The following is a 26,558-nucleotide window of genomic DNA, read 5'->3' as shown; positions in this document are numbered from 1 at the left end:
TGTAAAATCCATATATCTTTGACAGTGATTTTAATTACTTTTATATGCCACTAACATACTGAAATGCATTTGGATGTCTAACACCAGATAATAAGGTAAATGTAATTAGAAAAAGTTTACAAATTATGTCTCTTTCTCAAATGTCCCACTTACGGAGGTGGATTGCCTCTTCCATGGAGATGTCTTTAGTGTCTGCGTAGGAGAAAACAAGAGAAGGTAGACACAGACTGATTTTGTGATGCTGGTTTTGCAAATGGCTGAGAGGGAGAAGCTCCTCTGTGTCCCACCTGGGAGGATGGACAGGCATGGAAGAACCCAAGGTAGAGTACTGAGAGAACCTCCTGGCACAGGCACTTCACTGATGGGATGTGGGCCAACTTTTACCTTAAGATGATGTCTGGATTTGCTCAGAGTTTGGCCTGAGAGTATGTGAAAATCCGAGTCATTCAGAGCCACAGGCCTTGTTCAGGCCAGAGGCTCACAGGACAGAGACGAGGCATCGCACGGATTGCCACCACCTAGAAAGAAGTGCTGTGCCATACACCCGTCTGGGGAGTTTGCGCTGCTAAAGGGCTTGGAGGCTGAATTTCTTGGTATGTTTTCGTGCCTTTACAAAGTGCAGCAGGGCCCCATGCCCACGAGAGGGAGCAATTGGATTACTTTACAGCATCTTTTTTTCCTGCAAAGACAAATACTCTGCACACATGAAGGCAAAATTCTGCTGTCGTTAGTCCAGCTAAAAACACTGTCACATTTTGGATGAGAGCAACAACAGGAATTTTAATGCTGTAGAGAAGGCTCCACAGTGCATTATGTTGAGTTTCAGCTTGAGTCTGGTCTTACATAATCCATGAACGGGTCCAAAGCCATGCGAAATAGTTTCTAAATATACAAACTGCAAACAGAGAACTCTTATTAAAAAGAAAGAAAGAAAAGAAAATGCAGACCTTGAAGTGGATGGAATTGCCACATCCATCATCCCTCACCTCCAAGGCACGCCTGACCGATTGGCACGGGAAGCAGACGTGTCAGAGCCTCCTTCTGTTGGCAGACAGCCCCGCTGCTGCTGCTGCTGTCCCAGAATATTTTCTTCAGCATTCAGCTGCTCTGGTCATGCAGCAGAAGCAGGTCACTGTTTCAGAAGCTGGGTCCCTGTTTCAAGAGCCTGAGAAAGCACACGCGGCGAGGCCCAAGCACATGCTGTGGCCGCAGTAGGCTCCTAGGCCCAGGCACGGTGGTGGTGGCTTACTTTGTGCCGCTGACGGCGCGGGGCTTCTGCTTGGCTCCCGGGCACAAAAAGTATTGAACAGGAGCACTCTGGGCTGTGACCACACAGCAGCAGCACCTCTACGACGTTGTTGCTCATTTTTCAGATGTGTCAATGGTCAAGGCCTTTTAGGACACACAGTTTGAGGCACATAGACCATCTTTAAGAAATGTACTTCCGCAGAAAGAGGGCGTTGGACATGGGAGCAGAGTGATCAGGCCTTGCAATCTCTGAGCACCAGGCCTATATTTTGTCTTCCTACCTTTCCTCACTCCTCGAGTGCCAGCTTGGCTGCCGTTATTTAAGATACAGTGGAAGAGAGTGGGAGGAAGAATATTGCATTCTCGTGCTCTGATCTCTTGTTGTTCTTGGACGGGCCTTGTAAGCTTGCCAGTAGAGTACAGAAAGAGGTTTGTTCCCTCACATAAGTAGCTGAAACTTTTCAAATACAATAATACTCTGACAAAGAATGGAATACAGTGTTTATGATGGTTTTCACTTCCCTCTCCATGTTTTTTTTTTTTTTTTAAAAAAAACAACAAACTCTTTACCTAGTTGTTTCACAGATCTGGGAGATTACTTTTTAAAGAAATGGAAAGGATAGGCATAAGAAGATATTATCAAGATATTATCTACTTCTTTTTTTTTTTTTTGGAGGGGGGGGGAGGGTTGGGGAGAGGAGATGGGGAGGTTGTGTCTGTTTTTGATAGAGTTGGGACAGTCTTTCAGTACCTTGAAAAATAACCTTAGCTCAACAGAGAAATAAATGTGTGGAAGAAGACACTGCAGCTGTTCCCTGGAAAGTGACTTACACTCCATAGCCCCTGGAAGCTGGTGGGGAGTTCAAAACAGACTACATCAGTAGGAGGACAAGAAGACAGGCAGATCTAGCCCATTGTACGTCCTGTATTGTAAGTGAAAGCAAGTAGGTTCTCAGCATGCTTAAAGCAAAAGCAGATCAGCACCTCATAGTGTGGGCACACAATGCTTTTATCAAGAAAAAAGAAAGAAAGTAGTCAGGAGCTGAGATGGAAGGAGGCAGCGAAGAGCAAGGTGCCCTGCTCCTGGTGCTGCCTGTCCTGAATGACAGGGCAGCAACTTTGGTTTACTCTTGCACCTTCTCTTTGTAGGACTTTTGTATGTCTGCGTGCATTCAGTACCCCACAAAGAGGGCTCAGACACAGGCACAGCAGCCAAAGCACAGTCTTTCCACCCAGGCTTTTTTTTTTTTTAATTTTTTTTTTTTTTTGAGAGTCAGAGTTCTGCATGGGGTGTAGAATTTAATGTGATGTATTCAGAAACAGAAACGAGCTAATATTCCCAATAAAAGACTTAGGCAGGTCCATGAGACATATGGGGAGATGTATGCCTTGAAAGTCTTACTGTTTAATTGGAAAAATGTTACTAAGCAATACCTCTTGCAGCTTATGAAACACTGAATTAGTGAGATCACTGTCCTATCCTGTCTACAACAAGAAACTAAAAATTAATTGGAGGTTCTTCATCTCATTTTTCACAGCTCTTACAGCATTGTTTGTGATTCTACTACAAATAAGTAACAATTTACAGTAGTAAAAAAATATATAATGTAATTATGTGAAATAATTTCAGCCTAAGCATCCATAAGTTGCCTATAAGGATTTCATTTAGTAGCATTCCTTCCTCTTTACGGAATCTCTCTTTAAGGCATTTCTCATAAATTTGCTTATTCTCTTCTAAAACTTGTAAATTCACTTCAAAACTTGTTCTGAGACTTTTATGTGCAAACAATTAGCTTAGTCACATTAAGAAGGATGCAGTACCAGAACAATAACAATTGAAAAGTTTATTTCAAATGGTGTTGCAACCACTATTGAAGACATTGTGCCTTGGTTAAAAGAAAAAAAAAAAAAAAGAATAAAATAATAAAAAAAAAAAAAACCTGAAGCATGCAATTTCCTTTTTCTCCCTTTTCTGTGTGTATTTATGTTTAACTCAGGGCAAGAATTTTATAATATTCTTAAAGGAAAAAAAAAAAAAAAAGTAGAAATAAAAATGGCATGAATTCATGAAAGCATGGGTTTATATATAGGCATTTTCTGTAAATGAACCAAACATTCTGTATTCTAGGTAGAAAAAAACTTATCTGTCTGCTCATACACATTTCTGTTACCTCCATGCACTCCCACTTGTCTTACCTTTTCCGTATATGAACTGAATGTATTGTACCACGTTTTCTGTTTGAACTGTGTGTGCCTGATGCATAAAACACGACACAGAACAGCAAGGTTTTCCTCACCATCTGCGTTAAGCCATGAACCATCCGAGCTTTGTTCTCATGGTTGTCGTCATTTCACCAGAATCTTTCGATGTTTGTATAGCCTTATACAGTATATTGCACTTACTGTACCTGTATAGTATCTTGTCTGTATACTGTATGCACATAAATATGTATATTCACTCATGTATGTATGTATAGTATGTTTATATATCTATGTATATGTATGTGTGTTTGTTCATAGTCTTTCACTAGCAATGTGTGGCTATTCATATACATTCTGTATGCCAACTATGAAGAGGTATGAATGCCGGCACCCACTTTTGATAACCTACTTTTATCCTCATTTTGTCTTGTTAAACAATGAAAATAAAAATGTCATGTATTTTAAATGAGAACTTTAAAAGATTATTATTTTTTTTACTAATTTAAGGTTTCCAGTTCTTCAGAAAAAAAAAAAATAATAATTGCAAAGATGCTTGTATTTCTTATGACAGCTTTCTGTAGCTGAAAAATATTTGATAACAGTCCACACTCTGTAGCTTGTGCTGGATCTTGTGTTGCTCAAGGGTTCCTAGGTTTGGAGATGCCTTTACCCGGCTGGACTCTCATACAGAAAACCCCAACTTCATTCACTGGGGCACTTGCAATAAATCTAGGGGACAAGCTATGTCTGTAACATCTCGCACATACCAATACTGGATAAAGAAGGGCCTTACTCAGCCTGGAAAGAAAAGTTTCTGCAGTGCAGGTACACAGTAGGAGCAGCTGGCTGTACCATCCCTTATGAGTCAGTTGAACAGGAACATTGCAGACACTGGTTGTCAGCTATGATTTCAAACTGCCTCTTAGTTTGCAGTCCACGGTAACATATAATTGCCGATTGATTAAGCAGTTATTGAAACAGCCAACAGTCATTTATTAGCTCTTTGTGAAGTTATTATTAATCACCACGCCTCTGCATGTAGGCACAGCTAACTGGCCTTGAGCCAGCAAAGCACTGGTTATCTTAAATAGCAGAACATCCCTGTAAATCTAGGGGCCAATTACGTGTTTTCCAGTTGAGCATGTATTCATTCTTCATTGAATAGGAGCTACAATGATAATCATATGTGTTTCTGTTTGAGGCCTATGAGTGATAAATTTACTTCCTTTGAAGTTAATCTTATCATCGTATTATCATGTCAGGCAGGCCAGTCTCAGTGCAAAGTTAAGTTACTGCAGCACAGTGGCAGTAGCTACTCAGGAAAAAAAATGAATCTTAGAAGATAGATCCTTATACAGGAAATACAAAAGAATTTTTAGCATGACACAGCTATGGTTACGAAGAGCCTTCACCCGAACTAAAAATGCATGATAAAAAATCCTTTTCATTTTTTCTTTAAAGATGCAAGGTTAAATTCTGACCTCACTCACGTCAATAGCAAATTCCCATTTAACTCATAAGCTACAACTGGAATGTCCAAGGAATGCTTTTTCTCAACAGAGAATAGGATGGGGAAAGGACACATTCCATTAATCAAGCTGTGTGTGCATGGGCCAGCAGCCTGGTCTTAAAAGTCAGAGTGGTAATTAGTGGACGTTTGGGTTGCCAGCCTTTTTTTCTTGCCTGTATTTCAGCTCTTCTGTGTGTCAGTAAATCATGTCTATATGAGATTTGGGTACTGTATTATTTAGCAATTCTTGATATAAATGAGATTACATGACGTTTTTCTGAGGCTAGAGTAAAGGCTTATCTTATACTAAGGATATCTCTCACATTCGAATTCTTTAGACATTTTCAGTACAGTTTATAAGCCTAGTATCTGTGCATTAACTACATTTCAAATTGGGGTTAGTGGTGAATCATAAATGGTTATCCCTGTCTATTAATCTCATTTTATGCGTCTTTAAAAAGCAAGATGTGAGCACATAAAAGAACAAGATCATCTGTGTTCATTGTGTTGTTTTCAGTCATACTTTCCTAAAAACTTTTTCTCTGGTACAATCAATGCAATACTTGAAAAATGGCATGTAATGTAAGAAAATGGTCATTGACTCAATTTCACCATTAGAAAAGGAGAAATATAAGAGCACATATTAAAATTTCTCATCTGTAAAGCAACTTCATAGTCTTTAATTGAGGTATTAGTGTGTTTAGATCACTAAATAATGAATGAGGATTTGAAAGCACAAACCAGCCCTTTCAGGGCTGAAGCATTCTCCCTTCCTGTATTACTTTGATCATTTTATTTTTTTTTATTACTATTTTTAAAATATTCTTGTGACCATTTTCTTGAAAATGCTAGATAAATGCAAAGCTTTAGTGGCTTTGCTGAAAAACTGGTGTGCTGAGGTTCTTCAGCTGTCATAGCAATGAAGGTTAGTTAAATATTCAGTTCTAATACTAGCATCACTAGGAAGAGTGCTGAAGCTCATGTATGTGTTTCTAGCTTGGGTAAAATGAGGTCCAATTTAGGTTCCCCAAAGTGGAGAAACTTATTGATTTTGTGGTTTCTCTGTGTCACTTTTTTTTTTTTTTTTTAACTTTAGACTTGGCTTCACTGTTGACTTTCTCTTAGTTCTTCCAAAGTCTTGGTCTTGTTAGCACTCATTGTCATTCTTCAGAATTTATTTTCTCTGTCTTCCTTGGCTGCTGCTGAATGAGCAGAAACAGTGACCTAGAGTGTGCACTCTGCTACCCTTCTACATGAGAGCTTTTGCAGCCTGCAAGGGTTGGGTCTTGCAGAGATAAGGATCTTTCCCACCAGCAACTCTCACTGCTCCATGCCACATCTGAGCATAAAGGAGGACAGACTTCCTTTCAGTATGAGATTTAGAGTCTGGCAGTTTTTCAAAACTACCACAATTTAGAGTAAGAAACACCAATTACAGGTGTTTTGTACTGTGGACATGGTTACGCAGTCATAGTCAGGGCCAGCTGTAGTGATCATTGAGGTCGCTGCCTCAACCCATCCTGCTGTTTAAGACTGGTTGATGAACAGTTAAGGCACACATGTGATGAAGTAGCAACCTCCAGCACAAGGAAAAGGTGAGGAGATAGAGTTAGTAACATCTTAATGTAATCTGGGATGTTAAAGTGTTACCCTGCAGGTGCTGTACTGCAAAATGTGGTTAGCATGAGGTCTCGGTATCACTGAACTCTACCAAAGTCTGGATATTCTGTCCTTTGTTTCTTCTGTGACTGACCTAATACAACATTGAATTTTCCTTTCTATTTTACAGTGAGCGAAAGGATGTATCATGGTGGGTTGCTTGAGTTCTGCATTTACTGCTTAGCAAAGGCATAGATTAAGCTTTGATTTTTCATAAGCAATCTCAATAGGAATGCACTTTGTGATGAACCACTGCATAAATGAGATGCATGAGACAACTTTACACGATATGCCTAATATAAGTTGCTTTACAGACTTTTACTTTAAACAGAATAACATTTACAGGATGTGTAAATAGCAGATCAAGCAGTACATTTCAGACAGTTGTTTGGCTTAAAAAAATTAGCTTAGATGAGACAGATAGAAGTTTACGAATATGTTAATAATGCAAGGTCAGGAAGATCTATAGCCAGACTGTCAGAGTGAAAATGAAATGCAGGATGGTAAATTTATCATTTAGAGTTTGCTTTATTGATAGACTCAGCAATAAACTGAGGGTAGCTGGAAAACTCGAGACATAGGAGTGTGTGTAGTGCTGATTCTGTATAAAGTAGCTGTGACATTTAGTAATTGGAAGCAATGAATCATGAAACTGGAGGTCTGAAGTCAGAGGTGCTGATAGTTTACTAACCATTTGCTAATTTAATTTTAGGATAAGTATTAATTGTTCATAATCTCGAATCTTTGAGAATTCTTGGAGTTCCAAAGATTCTGTTAAACTGATTTTAAGTAGTGGATCAGTTGGGCCGTAGAGCACAGATGATGTAGTAAGTCTTTAAGTGAGTCCCATATTTAAAAAAGGTCTCTTGCGATATCGCATCGTATAATTACAGGATCTTCATTAAGTGGTAGAACAATTTTTACACGGACTCTATTTTTTTTTCCTGTAGTGGTATCATTTGGAAGAAAACATATTCCTAGAAGTTTAGAAATTCAGAGTAATGGAAATCAAAACACTAAACACAGCAGTTCCTTTGTTACAATATTATAATAGCCCTAAAATATGATGCACATGCAGTTTTATAAGTTGAAATAGCAGGTGTCAGTGAATTCCTTTAATGTTAAATATACAGTGTAAGATGTAGAGCTTAGGGATATGGTTTAGTGGAGGGCTGTTAGCGTTAGGTTGGAGGTTGGACTCGATGACCTTGAGGTCTCTTCCAACCTAGGAAATTCTGTGATTCTGTGATTCCTTCCTGCACAAATATTTTGTTAAAATTAAAACTGGTGTGCTAGGAGAATCCTTTTCCAGTGCTTAGATGCATTATTACCTGGATTCTAGTACCAAGTAAGACTGTGTTCCTAACACCTACATTATTTCTGCCACAGCAGACATAACAGGCTAACTGGCAAATGTTGATTTCCAGATCTGTGCCAGTAACATTAAAGATGTTGCTATAAAAACAAAAATAGAAAATTGGCTTTTAGTGACTTGTATTGCATTAGAAATGCAGAGGGAAAAAATCTTGAGAAAGCAGAACACACGTGTGTTTTCTCCCACTTCCAATGTATTCTGTGTGTCAATCAGAAATGTACTGCTATCAAGGTTTGTGGAAACATATGCCTAATGCAGGTCATTGATACAGATTTTTACGCCTGTTTGAGTTAATAACCCTCCCTATTCAGGGGAGAATGGGGAGTTTACTTGTGTCTCTTAAAAAGAAGAATTTGTGGAAGAACTGAGGGGGCAGTTTGTGTGGCGCTTAGCACATCGTGTGTGCCTGTGCTTGTGATGCGAGTATGCGAGTGCACAGGAGCCATCTTCATGCGGCTGCTGGTACAGTAGGACACCTGCTAGAAAACACCTCAGGCACTTCCAGAGAATTTGCAGTCATGTTATCAAGTGTCCCTGGTAGCGTTGCCATGCACTGCTGGCTGCATGGAGAGCTTCTGCTTTCACAGCTCACGGTGCACATGCTGCGTGTTCCCGAACATGCTTTTAATCACCTCTGTGTTAATAATCAATTGTTGTTTTGAATTTAGCAGTAATGGAAGAACTGAGTAGCAGTACAGAGCTATATAGCTGGCTGACTGTCCTGGGCCAAATTACTCAGTCTTTTGTGTTAGCAGTGTTCCAGAGTACCTCTGTCACAGAGAGATACGGCTGCAGATGTAGCCTGTAGCTTTACCCTCGCTTACCAGCTTTTACAGCCACTGGATTTAGGAACGTTTAAGTGCAGTGCAACATTTATTGCTCACAGTTGGCAACAGAAACCTTGTCCAGCATCATTTTCCAACCGCTTTTCAGAAGGTTTTTTAAAATGTTTGAGTGTTTTTTACTACTTGTCTGAACAAACTGTAGTTGAATTCTTGGACCCGTGAAGCCAGTGGGCACATTCCTGTTGGCTTCTAGCAAGGTCCTCAGCACTCAGAGCTTTTGAAACTTGATTCATGCTGAACTCCTGCACTGGACAACTCCCCTTTTGCACATGTGTGCTAAGAGGATCTCCACATCAAATTAAGACTATCAGGTAACACTCCATGAAGTAACTCTTGCTACTCACCATGGCCCTCTGCTACTTGCACCTGTGGCACACGGCTGCCTCCTAGGAGTCGCTCTCCTGCGTGGAAATACCTTGCCCGGCTGGGTGGCTGGGACCCGTCTGCATCAGAGCAAGTGCCATCGAGAGTTTCAGTGGGAAAGAGAGTTTGGAAACTCCTGTATGAGAAAAGGCAAGAGGGAGGGAGAACCTTTTCCTCCCAGAGGATGGTAAGTGGCTTTCAGAAAGCCTTTCTTCTTCACTTCTTGTAGCCTGCCAAGGCAAACCAGCATGCTTGGCTCTGCTGAGGGATGTGTAGCACTGCTCACAGACTGCACTGCTCATAGCTCACTTAGTGTGCTGATACTGGAGACATTTCTAATAATAGCTTCCAAATGCCGATGATGTTTTTATTTCAGTATAATTTGCATTTGTTTAAGATCACTTTGTTACAGCCTCATGTCAGCTCTTTGGCTTTCATTTTATCTATGGTATGCAGTTGTCATGAAGAACAGAGTATTTGTATGGCATCCACAATCACACGTGTGTGATGTGGTTTTTCCCATTGTTCCTGTAAGTGAAGTCAAACTGTCCTGTAGGAGAGGGAGGACACTCAAAAGGACCAGGAGAAAGCAGTATCTTCTTCAGCCCCATAATCCGTACAATTTTAGCAACAAGGAACGTACAGTACTAGGAACCAATTATGGAAGGACCACTGTATCATGGGACACATTTATCACTTCTGATTTACCTTCCAAAAAAACAGCAGCATTAAAAATCGGCAAACCAGGAACTTGTCAGCCAAAATGTCACAAGGAAAAGCATTAGAATAGGATTTTGTATTGTCTAAGCCCTCATATAATGAAAAATATGTCTTTTAGGTCATTAAAGGTTCATACACCACAAAAGAAAACACTCATGGAAGTGTTCAGAACATGAAATACTGAGTGGTCAATTCAAATATTAGAAAAGTTTGCTCAAAAATTAATGAAAATGGGCAACATCTTTGAATTTTGTGACTAGTAATAGTCTCCTCCCCCATGGAATTTATAGCAGCACATATTTTCATGGGCACTCTTATGAAACTGTATTGCACCTCTCAATGAAACATTTCCTGAAATGCCTCTCAGCATGACTGGGAAGTAGCATGAATTCATACAACCTGTGCTTCACGCGCTGGGCCTGCCTCCAGAGAAGTCCCCAGGTTGGGAGCAGAGGCCCCTGCACTGCCACCGACCCTGCAGCGAGGACGATGCTCTTTGGGTCCAGACGAGCAGAATCACACCCTGCACTTGTTCCTCTTGTCCCAGTGCAGCAGGAGCACAGGGCACCTGCCTGCCCCAAGCCTGGGGCTCACAATTAATCTTTCATGGGGCTCAGTTTGAGACAAAAGGATAGGAGTAGGACTTGGATTGCACATAAGTCTTTTTCCCAAGAGAGAGCCTTATCTGCGTATTTATGAATCTCTTTATCTGTCACACAAAGCAAGTAAAATTTAATCACACTTAAGAAACAGAGTTCCAGGCCTGGTGCTGAGGATATTTCACTCTATATTTTCAGTCTGGCTTCCACATTTTTCTTTTCACGGCCCTTGTATTTTTCATGTGGAAAGGCTGTGCTATATGGGATCATTTGGTTTGTATGAAGCTCAAAGGTGTTGCATCTTTCTTCAGTAGCATGCATGTGTTTAGCAACTCACAAAGAACTGCTTGTGCACTACGTTCGTGCACTTCGTGTGGCACGTTGTGGCCTCCAGGTGAAAGTCCAATTCCTGAAGGGCCAGAAAGTCCTATCCCATGTTCTCAGTTGTCACCAACAAAGAGATGCAAGATGTTTGCTGTACTTTGTAACTCCAGCTAGCAGGTGTGAAAAATCACATCCATCAATAACTGCTTAATCATGTTACTAGAGAATATTTCCTTCTACCTTTTTTCCATCCATAACTGTTATTCTCTTTGCTGAACAAAACAATTATGCTTAGTTAAGAAAAGGGGAAGAATTATGTTAGTTTTAAGTTTCTTGCTTAGACATCCACATTTGAGCACTTTGTGAACCCACTGCCTGCCTGATGGGCACAGCAATGCAAGTGCAGGCTGCTTGGGCCAGCATCGCTCTGCCAGAGCCGTAGGGGTGCCCAGGGCCAGGGCAGAGCCCATGCCAGGGCAGGAGAAAATAGAAATAGTCTGCTGTGACACCAGGCTGGGCCTGGCAGCGTGCGTCACTGCCTGTTCCCCAAAGCATCTTCTGGGTTTTCTCCAGGATTATGAGTTTTTCTCAATAAATTCTGATGTGGTGGAGAGTTGTGGAGCGTACTGCCCTCTGCTTGGAGGACCTGTCCTCTAAGAGCTGTTGGGCTGTACATGTTCTGCCCATCAAACCACTGCCCCAAGACAGTGCTGTGATCTTGGTCAGGGCAATCTAATTTAACTACAAATTTGTAAACCCTTGGGACTGTTTCATGTATTTCTAGAATGATGCAAAATATCAGTCCAGTGAGGTCAGAAGAAATAAAGACAGGCCCGCTGCTAATGGGGGTACCTACACACACAAAAATACACCAGTCACACTTCCTGTGATGAGGGATAGCGTTTGTCTCTTTTGTCTCTCAGATCTTCATAAAGCATTGAAACACTCACCGGGAGAGATCTTTTGGACTCCATCTTTTACTCAGAAAGATTTTCTAAGAGGAAATATTTTGCATTGTGTTTTGAGGATGTGTAAAGTTGTTGGAGTTACTGCTTTTTCTTAATTGAAAGGTGGTTTATAATGTTATTTCTTGTTCTGGGGCACTGCCAATGTGAAATCTGAGAGTGTTTAACAGATCATCATAAAAGTTATTTCTAATGTTTTGGGAATAAAAATATCAGAGGAATAAGGGCAGGTACTAAAAGTAAGGTGACAACACATTGATATCTCCTAAGGCCTTTCAGAAACTTGGTGTTTAAAACTGTGTGGAAGAATTCACTTTTGCGTAGTGGAAGAGGTTTCTTGATGTTTGTTGTTGTTGCTGATGTTTAAGTTTGGAACAAACATTTGCTTTAAATAAGATTTTTGAGGAAAATCCTTGCTCTCTCTGATTTTGAAGATAAATTGTGTCTTAGGCCCCAGATAATTTAACAAGAAGAATCAGCAAATTTCACAGTTCATAAGTGATTGTGTGGCAGCCTGATCCACCTGATACGGAGTGGTCAGGAGAGCCCTCCTGTTCTTACAGGCCTCATGGTAGATGCTGCCTTGTCCTTCCCTTTTCATTAAGAACAGGCTTTGGGCCAAGACTCTTCAGTCAAAATCAACTTTGCTTCTCCTGTGCTGTGTCTCGTTGGCTGCTAGCATGATGGGTTTTGCGCCTGTGTGCCTACATCCACATCTGCAGCCAAGCTCTGACATGCTGCCAGATGCGTACAGGTCCCATGTGCTCTGGGGTCCTCCAGGAACAGGAGAGTCATATAACTGTGCATAGTACAAATGCTCTACTTTTTTCTATAAATTAACTTGTAACATCATTATTTTTTTGTGTGTCTCTCACATTAAATAAATCCTTTGTTATGATAGAGCAGTGATATTAACAACCTGGTGCATGACCAGAGGAGCCAGCTGAAGCCAGAAAGGAGGGAGGATATGAAAAGAATTAGTACTGGAGCAAAGCGTGAGCCCCATCAGTTCAGCAGTCACAGAAAGGATTAGGCCTAAGTCCACAGTGCTAAACACTTAAGCTTTAAACACCTCAGTAGTAGCCCTACTGAAGTCATCAAAGGTTACTGCTGTGATTTCACAGCTGTGCTGAGTGCTGTGCTGGCTTGGGAGCCTTGGTGCCCACGGTTTGTCCAACAGACACTGAAAATGTAGATAAGACTCTTTGGGATTTCGTATTAGCAACATGGGCCCCTCACTACAAGAAGGACATCGAGGCCCTGGAGCGTGTCCAGAGAAGGGCAACAAAACTGGTGAGCAGTCTCGAGCACAAGTCTTTTGAGGAGCAGCTGAGGGAGCTGGGGTTGCTTAGTCTGGAGAAGAGGAGGCTGAGGGGAGGTTGTGATGAGGAGGGGGGGTCGGTCTCTTCTCCAGATAGCTAAAGATAGAACTCGAGGAAATGGCCACAAGTTTCACCTGGGGAGATTTAGATTAGATATCAGGAAACGCTTTTTCTCTCAAAGAGTGTTCAGGTGCTGGAACAGCCTGCCCAAGGAGGTGGTGGGGTCACCATCCCTTGTGGTGTTCAGGAAACACCTGGACAATGTGCTACAAGATATGCTTTAGTAGCTTAGTGGGTAGTATTGGTGATAGGAGGACGGGTGGACTAGATGATCTTGTAGGTCCTTTCCAACCCTGTGTTTCTATGATTCTGTGATTATTGTCATACCTGTGTATGGTATGGAAGGTTTAGCCCTCAAACAAAAATAACATTTAAAAAACCACCAGTCTTAAAAACCTCTGTTCTGGAATGTGGAAATACTCAAATTTGTCATAGTAAGTGATTCTCTAACTGCTACACAATATGGTGGCCAGTATAAAAAAGGATTTGGGAGCTGTCTACACTTAGGTTTATTTTAGGGGCTGTTGTTTAAGGGGGTGGCAGAGTGTCGGTGTAACTGATACATTCTGCAACACCACTTCTATCTTTGGGAGGCTGCAACTGGTATTTTAGAGCTTAGCATGTCAAAATCCTGCTTCCGAGCCCTTGCATCCCGTGAAGAGGATTAGCTACCAGACAACGCTGTGCTGGCCACCCTGTGCACAGTGCGATGGCGGGAGCATGGGTGGCGTAGAGGTAGCACCTCGCACTGTCGGACGTGTCAGGGCCGTGCTCGCGATGCGGGGGAACTGAAGTGAGCACAGGCAGCGAGGGGCTGGTGTTAGCGTGCTGGTTGCTGACGGCATGGTTGTGGAGGAGAAGGTGCTCCTGATGTCTGCAAGGGGCAGTTGGCACCCGAGTGCTGTTGCCCTCAGGTTCAGCCCAGAAGGCAGTGTGCCACCGTGTGTTGTCCATGTTGTGTTTAACGAATTGTGTGCAGACTTGTGTTGTCCCTGTCCTGCCCCACGTAGGAGGACCCAGCCAAAGCGAAGACACTGCTGCGTAAGTAGTAACACGTCACCGATGAATAGCATGGCAGGAAACCTGCCCCACACTGGGCCTCGTCCAAAGATGCGTGGAGTCGCCCGGGGGGCGGGGAGGAGCGAGTCTCTCCATTTCGGTGAGTTTTGGATCAGGCCTGGGCACCCAAAGAGAGAAAGTCTGAAGGTCGTGGCAGATGGCATGCCTCACACCTGCACCGCATTAGATCACCACTGAGGTGAAACCCAAGGATGGTATTAGAAAGAGCAGGCGTGGTGGGCTTCCAGAAGGCTTTTAGTTCATCCGTGCAGGAGGATACCCCACAGATACTTTGCCCCTGTAACTCTAAATTCTTAAGAACATTTGTGAGTAAAGTTCCTATTGTGGTCTACCTGAAATACTATGTAATGTATAAGGCAAGGTACCCAAAATACTATTTAATGTATAAGGCAAGGTAAACTTGTTTTTGTTTCAGTATAAAGAAAGGTAATTTTATCTGAAATTCTTTTATTCTGTGTCAGGCATTAAAAACATTCTGTTACATGTTTTGTTTTGTTTTGTTTTTGAAAGAAAACTACTTTTCTGTATTCTCTTTATTTTTCTGTTTGGCTGCATGGTTTGCTTTTACTTTTTCTTGTTCACGTTTATTCTTTTTGTTTTATTTCTTACTATAATCTGAACATTATCTATTTGTCCGTAAAAGCTAAATGCATTTCAAGCTGACCACAAAAGCTGTAGAAGTCAATGACAGTTTCTTTTTTGGCTTCTAAGAAGACCAATCCCCTGTGCTAGGAACTTGGTGCATGCCCACACTTAGCATTTTCAGATTTGTAATCGGAATGTATATGCATTGTTGAATATACTCACAGACTCCTAATAATAAACACACGTTTCCTTCATGAATCATAAAATGCTGCCAAAGTATTACTGTACATGTGCATTTGCATGACAAGATCAGAGATGTACTTGGACAGCCCCTGCAAATGTATGGCATGCATTTACTTACAAATCCTTAATTTATGACTAATGTGGAAAGTAGATTTTGGGAGACTTAAGAAATCACTTCAGATTTGCAAGCAAGTGCTCAGAGGAAGTTCTCTGTTCTGCAGGTATACAGAGTGTGATCCAAATACGATAAGCCCTTTCAAGATAGTTTAGTATTTGGCATTTCAGTTCCAGTCTAAAGCATTTGAAGGCACACACATTTTCAATCATGTGAGCACCCCACTGAACTCTAATGAATCCACTTTCTCAGGCTTTGGCGGGGCTGTGACATATACTTACAACTAAACATATGCTAACCTCTTTTTCTGGATCAGGATCATGTTTTGAAATATTCTACATGTGTGAAGACATGGAGTTTCTAAACAGTTGATGCTTTCCAGTTAATGAAATATCATCATAGAGGAGGATAGGTTAATCCATATAATTCGCATGGAGTTCATTAAATCATTTAAAAAAAAATTAAACACAGAGTTATATTTAGCTTGATACTCACTAGTGTTAACACCATGCTTTTAATGTGACAGATTGGATTTGGAAAGCAATATAAAACATGGTTTTGAGTGTATAGAATTTTTTATTTCCACAACTTAAGGACATTGTTAAGATCCATGTGCCTTTTTAAGATCTATTCCATCATTTAAAATCCAAGTAGTGGTAGTTTGCTGAAAACATTTATCTTTATTAGCTTTCAGTGCTCTGGAGAAGTTAGAAAGGGGACCTTTTATTACCATTTTTTTCCCCATAGGGTAGTAGTTAGAAGTGAAGACTGACTTTGTTTCTGTTGTTGGCATAGAGATTTTTTGTTTGTGAGACAAATGAGAGTATTTCAAGAGTAATGCTAACTTGGAAAGAAACAATGTCATCAATTCATGGCCAAATAGTTATTTGTATGCTTTTCTTCTCTTTCCTTTCTTTCTATCCTTTTTTCCCCCTAACAGGTGACGTGCATGCAGTGGTTGCAAGGGGACCATACAATGCTGGATATGATTGAGAAAAAACGTTGCCTCTGCAAAGAAATAAAAGCTCGACAGAAATCAGAAAAAGGACTCTGCAAACAGGACAGCATGCCTATTTTGCCGAGTTGGAAAAAGAATACCGGGACCAAGAAATACAGCCCTCCTCCTTACTCCAAACAACAGACTGTTTTCTGGGACACTGCAATTTGACAGGCAGGTGGAGGATGCCCTCTCCACCATGTTGCACCATGCACAGGTAGCCAGCTTTCTTAATAAGGCAAAGGCTCTAACGTAAGACTTACCTGCAGGTGGTGAACTTCCTAGGGAAAAACACACCCATACAGTGCTCACCTGTCAATCAAGAGAGAGATTTAAGTTTCTGACTGGATTAAGGCATACATATTTATCCAGGATTTTTTTTGGATCCAGAAGATATCAGAATGTAAATATTTTGCCGATATATTGAAAACACCCAAACTAATGACACTGCTTAAATATATATATATCTATAAATTCAAAAAAATTTATGAAGAATTTTACTATATAATGTTACTGTTATACTGTTTTATTAACTATTTTCTATGTGGTATTCTAACGCTCTCCCCTGACCCCCTTCCACCATTTTATTTCTCTTACCTGCCTAGATTTGGACTCTGTACAAAGCATGTGGTTGTACCTTTTGTTTAACATGACAATGTACAAAACAACTCGGTGCTAGGGCTGTAGAAGTTACCTAGAGTTGTGCTCATTAGACATCCTTAGCTGTTTTGGGGGAGGGCTGGACAAGGGAGAGAGTTTTGGTGGGAAACAACAAAACTGCAAGCAATGCAAATACAAGTGCTTGATGTGGATGCCCAAGTTGCATTTACAACACGAATTGTTCTGTATCAGTTTTCTCGTAATCGCATAAATTGCCCTTGGTTTTATCCTAATCAGTTATTAAAATCTCCAGCTATAATTATTTGGCCAAGAAGGGAAACTAAATTTTCTGCAGAAAAGCCTGCAACAGAAACTCCTCCTTCATGACCTTCAGCTGGCTAGCGGAGACCATGGTTCACTGTGACTGAGCGTTGTACAGCCCGTGGCGAGGAGCCCCAGTCGTTAGCAGGTCAAGGCCGTGGCCCTGCAGCCACGGCTCCTGTCCGCATTTGTCTTTGGTCCAGAAAATAAAGGTGACAAAACCTGTTTACATGTTTATTAGTTTTAAATCCAGCAACACGTCCTGTGTCAGATTACCTTGTGTTGCCTATGAAAGCTGGCATTCAGACCCCCAAAAGCTGGTAGGGAGATCTCCCCTCGATTTCATGTGGTTTGGGAGCAGAGGCCATATATCCATCCTCCCAGGTACGCCACGTCGTCTCCCTGGCTGCCTCTGCAATTGGCTTACAATCCCGTATTATATCACACCCACTTTAACAGAATATTATGTCATGACCAAAGAATTATGACCTCCTGGTTTTAACGGGAGAAAAAGATGGCTTATGCTGATTATGAGGGTGAAATCTATGAGGTGAAAAATCTTCCAAAAGAAGCTGTTGAGAACGAGGGAAACTTGTACTGCTGTGGAATTGTGGAATGGAAAAAAAAATGTATGGCATATATTTTGTATATTTAAATTTCTATGTGTCTGAAATTTGGTAGCACAAAAGTTCCTCTTTAAAACAATCATTTTAGTATTATATTCTCTGAGAAGAAAAGGTGTGTTGTTTGAAACTTCTTGTTATATTGGCTTTTCTTTGAAATTCTATTGACAGCATTGCCACAGCTGTAATTGCTGATCAAAAAAACCAAAAATATCAAATTTTAGAAGGTTTTTGTAATCTATATTGCTAAAGTTTGAGTTTGAGTAATGCTTTATCAGTAGTAGTTTCTTTTCAGCCTCTGAAATAAAGTTTTTAAATATTTTATAACTAACTAATGTATATTTTGATGTCCAAACTGAGATTTCTGTAAAAGATAAAGTGTGTGTTTATATGTGTGTATGTATATTAGCATTATTGTGTATGTATATATGCATATGTATACACACATATATATGTATATATGCATGTATCTCTCTATTTATACGCATAGATGTGTGCATTAAATATTTGTGTGTGTTATGAATATACAGTGGCTGGAATGGGTACGCAATTGAAATGCAGATTTAAAGAGCCCCTCACAGCCCAAATGACAGAAGAAATGAAAAACTCCAGAGGCTGTGAAGGAATCTTTGAATACATGTTACATCCACGACACCAACTGTACATTCTGCTTATTCTCTTTTTTTAAAGAAAGAAAATGGCAGAAGAAAAACTCAAGAGATCTCGCAAAGTTCCAGAATCTCCTGGAAAGAAGACGACTTGTTGGTCATGAGAAATCTGTTGAGATAACAGGTTCATTGTTCAGAAAGCGTTTATGCTTTGTCTTCCTTGTTATGTGGCAAGAGAAGAACTTCTCATAACCATGTGTGAAATACTCAGCTCAACCTTTTCCCTCCGCTGCACTAAATCTCTGGCAACAAAAGCAAAGCCAGCATTCAGGCAGTCCCGGTACTTCTTCTCCACGCTGCTCTCCTCCTGGAGCAGTCACTTCAAAGCTCTGCCGAAGCACTGGCTTTGCAGTCCAGACCCGTGGGTATGCTTGGGCACTGCGGTGTCAAACCCTTTGGAGGATGGCAAACATTAATGTGAACAGTTACTGTGTTTAATAGTGTTTGTTCATGTTGTGTCCTTTTCATATCAACGCGTAATAGGAATAATGATCAGGGAATTGAAGCATTCTTGTCGTAAACAGACTTGCTTGTACATTCAGCCTGCCATAAAAGCCACTCAATGTTTTGCTTCTATTACTCAATGCTATTTATGTTGTCCTTAAATAACTGCCCATGTGCTTCCAGACCTCCATTGTATCCCATGGAAACAATGGCTTTTTGTTTTAAATTGTGACACCACATGAAAAAGTAAAATATAACTTAGCACTTACCTTCCAAGCACTTTAGAAATGTGGACTGAACCTCACGCTTGCGAGAATCATGAGGGGAGTGAGGCTCAGGCTGAGTGATTTCCAAAGGTCACAGACAGACCTGGGCTCAACAAGCGTTTCCTTCTGTCCGGTGATTGCTGGCTCACCCAATCGCTTGAGTAAAAGGTGTGTCGTACTGCCCAGAGCGTGCTGTCAAAATGCTGTTCACACATTTCCCATGTCACCTATTGTCTCAGCAGTTTCTGTGTCACAGGGTGAATGACAGTGCTTAGTTACACGCACTCATTGAAGCTGTAGTCTGTATAAATATGCAATCTGTATATACATACAGATCACATATATACACACACTTATGAAGACTGTATATATGAAATTGTTTGGTATGCACTTATTTTGCTTTAAACTCCTGAAGTTAAACATTATTGTGTAGCAATTTGTGTAAAGTGCACTGTGATTTCAAGAAAGCACAGTAAAGTCACAGGTCTTGTTATTCTTGCACTAAAAATGTGTTTACGTATATTAGCCAATGTATGTCTACTTTATTGCTCCTTATGACAAATTAAAGCAAATGGTATAAAATGGTATGGTTTTTTTGTTTGTTTGTTTGGGTTTCTTTTTAAGTGGACAACAGCACTATGTTTTTAAATGACAGGGTTTTTAAATAAAATTAAATCATTCTGTGTTCATTCCAATGTAATACATTTACCAATATCTTAAAATTGAATGTCATGTTGCTTTTTTTCATATTTCATTAGAAATTGTCAGGTATGTGCCTGAGATTGTGTAGGAGTAAGGAGTAGCTAGAGGCTAACTGTAATCATATATTACTAGCCGTTTCTATATACACAGTATAAATACATATTAATTTTCTTTTCATTTTTGTACTTGATTTTTTTAGGTAAGATGTAATTAAATGTACTTTGATACTTCTGAAGTAATAAGATGTTGTTTGAAGATCAATTCTGCTTTCTTTAGTGCATTGACAATATTTTACAATATTTTAGTGCTTATTTATTTGTGCTCCAGTGTAATTATAATAAAAAGCAATAGTTTAAAATATTTGGCTGTTCATTTTCATTTGGTGGTTTCATCTTAAAGCTGTGTTGTTCACTAGGGACTAGGCAGAGATTGCTTGGAAGGAAAATCAAGTCATAGATGTGTATTCATAGAATTCCATAGGCACATTCGTAATTGCATCATTTGTTGAGGGAAATCAATGAATTGCTTTAATAGGTTAGTATTTGCAAGACATGCCTGGTTGCATCTAATGCCATGAGTGCCATCCTCAAGTAAATGCTCAGGATAAGATTTTTCTGAAGAGCATCCAGAAGTTTTTTCTTCAAGTGCTTATCAGAGTTTGGGACAGAAGATGGTCACATCAAAGACTCTTCTTTGGAGATCCCCATTTGTAGAATATCCACTAAGGGGAGAAGGACCCATCACATACTCCATAAAGCTCTAAAAAAAACCTACCTAAAAGTCAGTGTAATTTTATGTGGATCCAGCCAGAAGCTTTACTCCTACTGGGATGTAAATCCCAGTCCTACCAGCAGACTTCCATGGGGCAGTGGGGTCAGGACAGGAGCTGTGGAGGAAGGAGAGCACCTGTACAACCTTGCAAATGATACTGATCTGCTAGTGCTGTTTTTCATTACGTGGATTTTGTTGAAGTTTTGTAGACTGGATTCCGCAACTGAGAATCTCCCATCCTAAATTTTTGAGATGAGATTTTATAATATAAAGTTTCCAAGAGCAAGTAAGCAACTATTTAAAAAAGAAGCCAGTAAAGAGCAGTAATGTTCTTTCTGTATCACTGACACCAGTGCTGCATTATTCATGTTTGTATGGATCTGTATGCAGAACTAATCTAGTGGGACTCTTTTGGTTGTCTTCTGCAGGAGTTGATTTTGAATCAGGTTGCAGATATCCAAAATGTTCTTTCCAAGAGCTTTCCTGCTCCTGGACCCACATGCTTTCCCTGAGGCACAGCCCCTCTCTCTTCAGCAGCAACCCCACTGCTAATGCCTGTGAAACAGCTGAAGAGCTTCACTACCTCCTTCTGCTCCTCTTCCTCTCTGCAGCCCCTGCCACGGATGTTCACAGTGACTCACCCTCTGCAAGCTGCGAACTGCAAACTGCAGCCTTTTGTCCTAGGCTTGGTATTTTACAGGGAAATCTTACAGGGATGACTAGAAATGAACAGAACAAGGTTTTTCAGGGATTTCTCCAAAGATCTCCATGCCTAAAAGAGGACAAGGGATTTTTCTGTCAGTTTAAGAGTCAGATTGTGATCTGTTCTTTTCTGTGTGACAGTTCACAAAGTCCAGCCTCCTAGCTCCTTTCTAAAGACCTTCCAGTATTCCCCCAACATCCATGCCCTCCCCATGCCATGCCTGACCACTGCTGGAGGCAGTGGCAACTGAACCAGAGAAGGAATGAAGGGGGAAGATTGCCAAATGCAGCAAGGAGCATAAATCTGGGGCAAAATCAGACTGTTTTTTTCCTATTTAGAATATGTGCATTGGCTTGCTTTGCCACTGCAAAAACACTTTCTATGTGCCTTTGTTTCTTAAACAGAAGAGGTTTAAATTAAAAGGAGACAAGACCATAAAAAGCAACGGTTGAGTTTTACACTTGCATTTTCTCTAAGTTTATTTGAAAGTTGAAAGGTGTCTGCAGTGCTACATCTTGGGTCTCTGCTCTCTTTGCATTTTAAAAGCCATCACAATAACACTGGCTGGAGTTACTGCTGTTTCTTCGCTGCAGTCATTCAGAGTGACCTTAGCTGGTGCCAGAGTGGCTGTGAAGCAATTAAAGCAGGCAGGGGCCTGTCTTGCTGGGGAACAAGTAACCTGCCCTGAGCAAAGCGGAGAAGTCAAGCAGCCGTTAGAGGAGCGATGGGCCAACATCCCTCAGATCTATGGCCAGAGCTGACAGAGCTGGCAAGGGAACTGCAGGAAACTAAATAAAATTTACAAAAACTAAAGACAACTGAAAAGAAACACTGCTCAAAGGCAAGACTGAACACATTTGGCATTTATTTTCTAAACCTGCCAACATCTCTTTTATGATACAGTTTTGTCTTTAAAACAAAATTACATACCTGTCACCTATTAATTGAGACTTTTGGCACAATGATGGGTGATTGTTTTCGTGCTCTTCCCACCTGTGGCATATTCTCATCTTTCTTTGTCCTCTTCTTTCTTTCTGTCTCAATCATTTCTTTCATGGTGTGCTTTGGGAAATATATTTGTAGGTACCAGTGAGAGTTCCCCTCTCCTCTTTTGTTCCTTTTAATATTGTACTCTGTTCTCAGCTGGCTCCATGCTCACTAACCTTTCATGAAAATGTACAAAGAAAGCAGGAGCAGGAAACATCATCAATTTCATTTTAAATAACAGCATTTATCGCTGCTGCTCCAAGTGTATATACAGCAAGTTTTATGAGGGGATTCAGATAAGCCTAAAAAGAGTGGATAAAACTTGGAGGTACTGAGAAGCTACATACTGGGCCATGGCTATTGGCATACTAGCCAGTCAGCGGTGAAGCTAATGGCTAGGCTGGTGGTCACATTTCTCCTGGGCTCTAACATCCTCATCCCAAAAGCAACTTTGGGTGGAGGAATAGAAATAGTAGGCATTAGGGGAGAGGTTCTCTGACTGCAGCTGGCAGGACATCAACACAGGCCAGAAGGAAGTAAAATGAAGTATATTAAAACTAAGGACAACTTTTCCCATACACCTTCTCTGCCAGTTCTCACCTCTCTCTTGCACATCTCTTGCGCCATGAGCAGCCCGCAGCAGTGGCTCAGGAGCTCTGCCTACCTCTCCTAGCCCCAAGGAAGCCGGCAGAGGAGTCCAAGAGCTTCACCTTCAAGCAAGGTATGGGTGTGGACCGGGCACCTTCCTGCACTGTGCCTGGCCCTGGGGTTGGAGGCAGCAAAATGGGTGACAAACCTGCTGGGAGCTCACTGCAGCCTCTGAGGAGCAGGGGCATTGTAGGAGGTTGTGTAGGGCACATCAACTGGGATGACAGGAGATGATGGGATTTGGGAGGGGATGGGCTTCTGGGGTTGGGCTCCTCAGGAAGCTGGGTCGCTTTCCCTTCTGGGGGCCAGTGGTGGTATATGAGCTTCTGGCACAACTGGGCCAGGTGCTCAGAGGCTTCACTTGATCCAAATACAGCCATAATATGTGACTGGATCATTTTACCGGAATACATTATTTACTCTGAGATACAGTTTGAATTTAGCAGAAATGTTTTCTAAATCCTTTAGAGAAACATGAAATGCATTGGATTAAACCCCTTCACATTTATAGATGTACAGCTTTACTGATATAACCAAAATAAAAATAAAACTGTTGCCTCAATGTTATGTTAAAAATAAATAAATAAATAAATAAATAAATAAATAAATATCCAGGCATTTCAGGAAGATGAAAAGGTGTGAGGTGGCCACCACAGAAGGGCCCCAGCCTGAGGAGGACAGGGGGAAGCAGCTCAGGCCCCACCATGAGGGACAGGCTCTCTTGCCTTCACAAAGGCTGGGTCTCACAACGCAGGTTGCGGGAGTGTGGAGGTTGGAGTTAGGGAGTGAGAAATGACTGGGGAAATGGTGGTAAGTGGTAAACATCAGGCTTCGGTGCAAGAAAGCCACTGAGGTGAGCCAGTAGCCAGAGCTCTGGTCTTCAGCCTGTGAGACAAGCAAGGGCACAGCTACCCCATGTTCAGGTGTGCCAAGCAGGCTTTGGGCTGACGAGATTCCTGTGGGTCATGCCCACCATCTTGAGCAAGCGTCCCAACCTCCCGCCTGATCTCTCATTTCAGATAATGGCGGCTTTCTGGATGTTTCCTGTGGGGACAGGCCCTGTGCTGGCTGACGTGGAAGGAAGCACACTGTGGCCATGTCAGAAACATCACCCCAGATGACGGGAGATCACAGGGGTGCAGTTCACCAGCATGTAAGACACCCACCAAAAGGTAAACTCAGAAAAATTATTTGACTGCTGTGCCGTGTTCCCACAGAAAGGTGGTGCAGTGCCTGGGGAAGTGGGGGAGGCGCGCCCTGGCTGTCAGTGCAGCAGGGGAGCCTGCACTTCCTCAGCCACCACTCCTAATTGAATTTCTCTGGGCCATGTGCTCTATGACCTTATACTTTGTTTAGACATTAGCACCTCTGAAAAGTGGGTGTTAAACGGTGCTGTTATGGTTAGTAACGTTTTTATGTCCACTTGAAGAGTGTAAATGATTCTACAAGGTGCCAGGCAATGGAAAATCAGCCTTCCCTGGGTCTCCAGCTGGCTGGTGTAATTCAAAGTAACTCCTGTGGAATTCAGCCCCCATCAAAGAGCTCTTTTCCTTCCTAAATTCTTCAGGTTTTTTTTTTAGTTGTTTTTGTAAACACTACAACTGAATCTCTAGTGTAGAGGCATTCACTTTCTGCCTGGCTTTTGGTCTCACCTGAGTTTCCGCTGTGTGGTCCATCCAAGAAGTCTGAACCCAACACGTTCTTTCCCCTGGCTCCTATCCTGTGTGTGAGAAAGATCATGATATAGTGACAGAAACTACATATGCAATAACCTGACAGGATAAATTCTCTATGGCAATTGTTTGCCTGGCCGAACACTGCCTGGCGTGTCAGATAGTAGGGCAGTGAGCTCCAGCAGGGCTGGTGGCACTTGCCTGCAGGTGGCTGTGGTGAGCTGGGCTGTGCTGGGACACCCTGTGGCATTGGGAGCAATGGGTTTGGGAAGCGGAGCCATGATGAGGTCTCCATGCAAAATTTTGTCATGAGTGATTTGCAGCAGGCTGTAAGGTTGTGTCCGCCCCAATCTGTTCCATCATCCCCTGGATGCTGGTTTCTGGGCTAGGCAGCAGCAGATGCTGTTCTAGACTGACATGAAGATTGAGAGATTTCAGAACAATATAGATATGAGGCCTCTTTTGTGTGTTTTCATGCAGTGGAAGAAAGTCAAGCAGGAATAAAAAATAAAGACTGATTCAAAAGAATGAATGCACCAGGGGGAAACATTGTGTCCTCCTGGCATACATTTCTGCTGTGCTGTTACAACTATATGAACTGTGGGGATGTTGCTTCACCCTCTGAATTGTTCCAATTGAAATTTCTGCACACAGCATCTGTAAGCCTTTCCTGCTATGTTCTGGCCATTTCTCTCCTTGACGATTGTGACAGTATGTCTGGCCTAACTTCTTAAAGGCACATAATCTAGTGGTACCACAAAAGAAGAGATGAAGTATCCAAAATAACTGAAATCCAATGTGTTCAGGGTATTCGAGGCTGCAAGCAATACCTCGATCAGAACCTGCCAATGCAAGACAAGGAGAGTGTGGTCAGCAGGGGAAAACCTGCGGTACTGTACACTGAGTCAAATGTTTGAAAATGAACATCTAGAAGGGTAATTAGGCATCACCTAGACCTTGAATATCCTGTTTAGAGCATCTTGCAGCACTCTTCTGGGTTTGCAGAATCACTTTGAAGAATGGAAAGCTGAAAGTGGATGTATCTTTGAGGGAAAGCCCACCCAGACATCTCAAGGGAATACCAGATCAGGGGCTGCTCTGGCACTGTATGCATTCCTGTGTGTGCCTTTGTGTGTGACCAGGGTATCGCTGTAAGCACTTCAGAAACAGGTACTGCACATAGTTACCACAGATGATTCTAGAATGATTTTACCAACACGTGTCAGGGATTTAGTGCTATGGACTGGAGGGTACTAGGAATTTGACCAGTTACCATGTTGACCAGTTACTACGCTGCCTTGTACTCTTGCTGGCATTTAATTTCTACTCGGAAGCTCTCCTCTGTTTTATCACTTATGGCTATTTTTGTAGATACAGAGAGATGTAAAAATCTCTAGTATGCTGTCTGAATTAATACTCTGAACGTCTATCTGAGAAATGCTGAGAACCCTTCATAATAACATTTTTTGAAATGAACTAAGTAACACTTCATGTAATTTTTTTTTTTTTTTTTTTTTCAAAAAATTTGAGATTCCTCTACTTTCCATCTGGTTTGGGCATTCAAATACACATGATATTTTAAGACTTGCTACCAAAAAGAAATTTCACATTTTGACAAGTTTTAATCCAAGTTAGCATAATCTAAACATAATCTCACCTTCAGGAAGATAGGAAAGCAAATTTGAGCTCAGGCTTTCTGTACTTCTGCAAGAAAGTTCTTACTGCCTATTTCATTTCCACAGAGACACAACTGCTTTTGTTAACAGACTTCTACCACATGTAAATCACCTTTCTCCCCTCTCTCTGAGATAGAATTAATATGTAGTGCTTTTTGCTCAGGTTTTCCTTTATATGTCCACAAGATAAATGAATGCTCTGTGAAGTGACATTGGTGAGTCTGAGGGAGGGAAGGGTTGTCTACTATCTTGGTATGGTGAAAT

At 41.4% G+C, this 26,558-nt stretch overlaps 1 protein-coding gene across 1 annotated transcript in view; it reads left to right on the top strand.

Annotated features, from left to right (window-relative positions):
- The window catches only part of NYAP2 (neuronal tyrosine-phosphorylated phosphoinositide-3-kinase adaptor 2), a 137,352-nt gene extending 120,675 nt beyond the window's left edge, over positions 1-16,677 (top strand). The window contains exon 7 of the mRNA XM_032193494.1: positions 16,156-16,677. Coding sequence (XP_032049385.1) covers positions 16,156-16,383 — 228 coding nt within the window. The 3' untranslated portion in view covers positions 16,384-16,677. The remainder of the gene's footprint in view (positions 1-16,155) is intronic.
- Positions 16,678-26,558: the final 9,881 nt, after the last annotated feature.

Source organism: Aythya fuligula, chromosome 9, assembly GCF_009819795.1.
Source record: "Aythya fuligula isolate bAytFul2 chromosome 9, bAytFul2.pri, whole genome shotgun sequence".
Classification (NCBI taxonomy): Eukaryota; Metazoa; Chordata; class Aves; order Anseriformes; family Anatidae; genus Aythya; species Aythya fuligula.
This window is presented reverse-complemented; position numbering and strand designations above follow the sequence as displayed.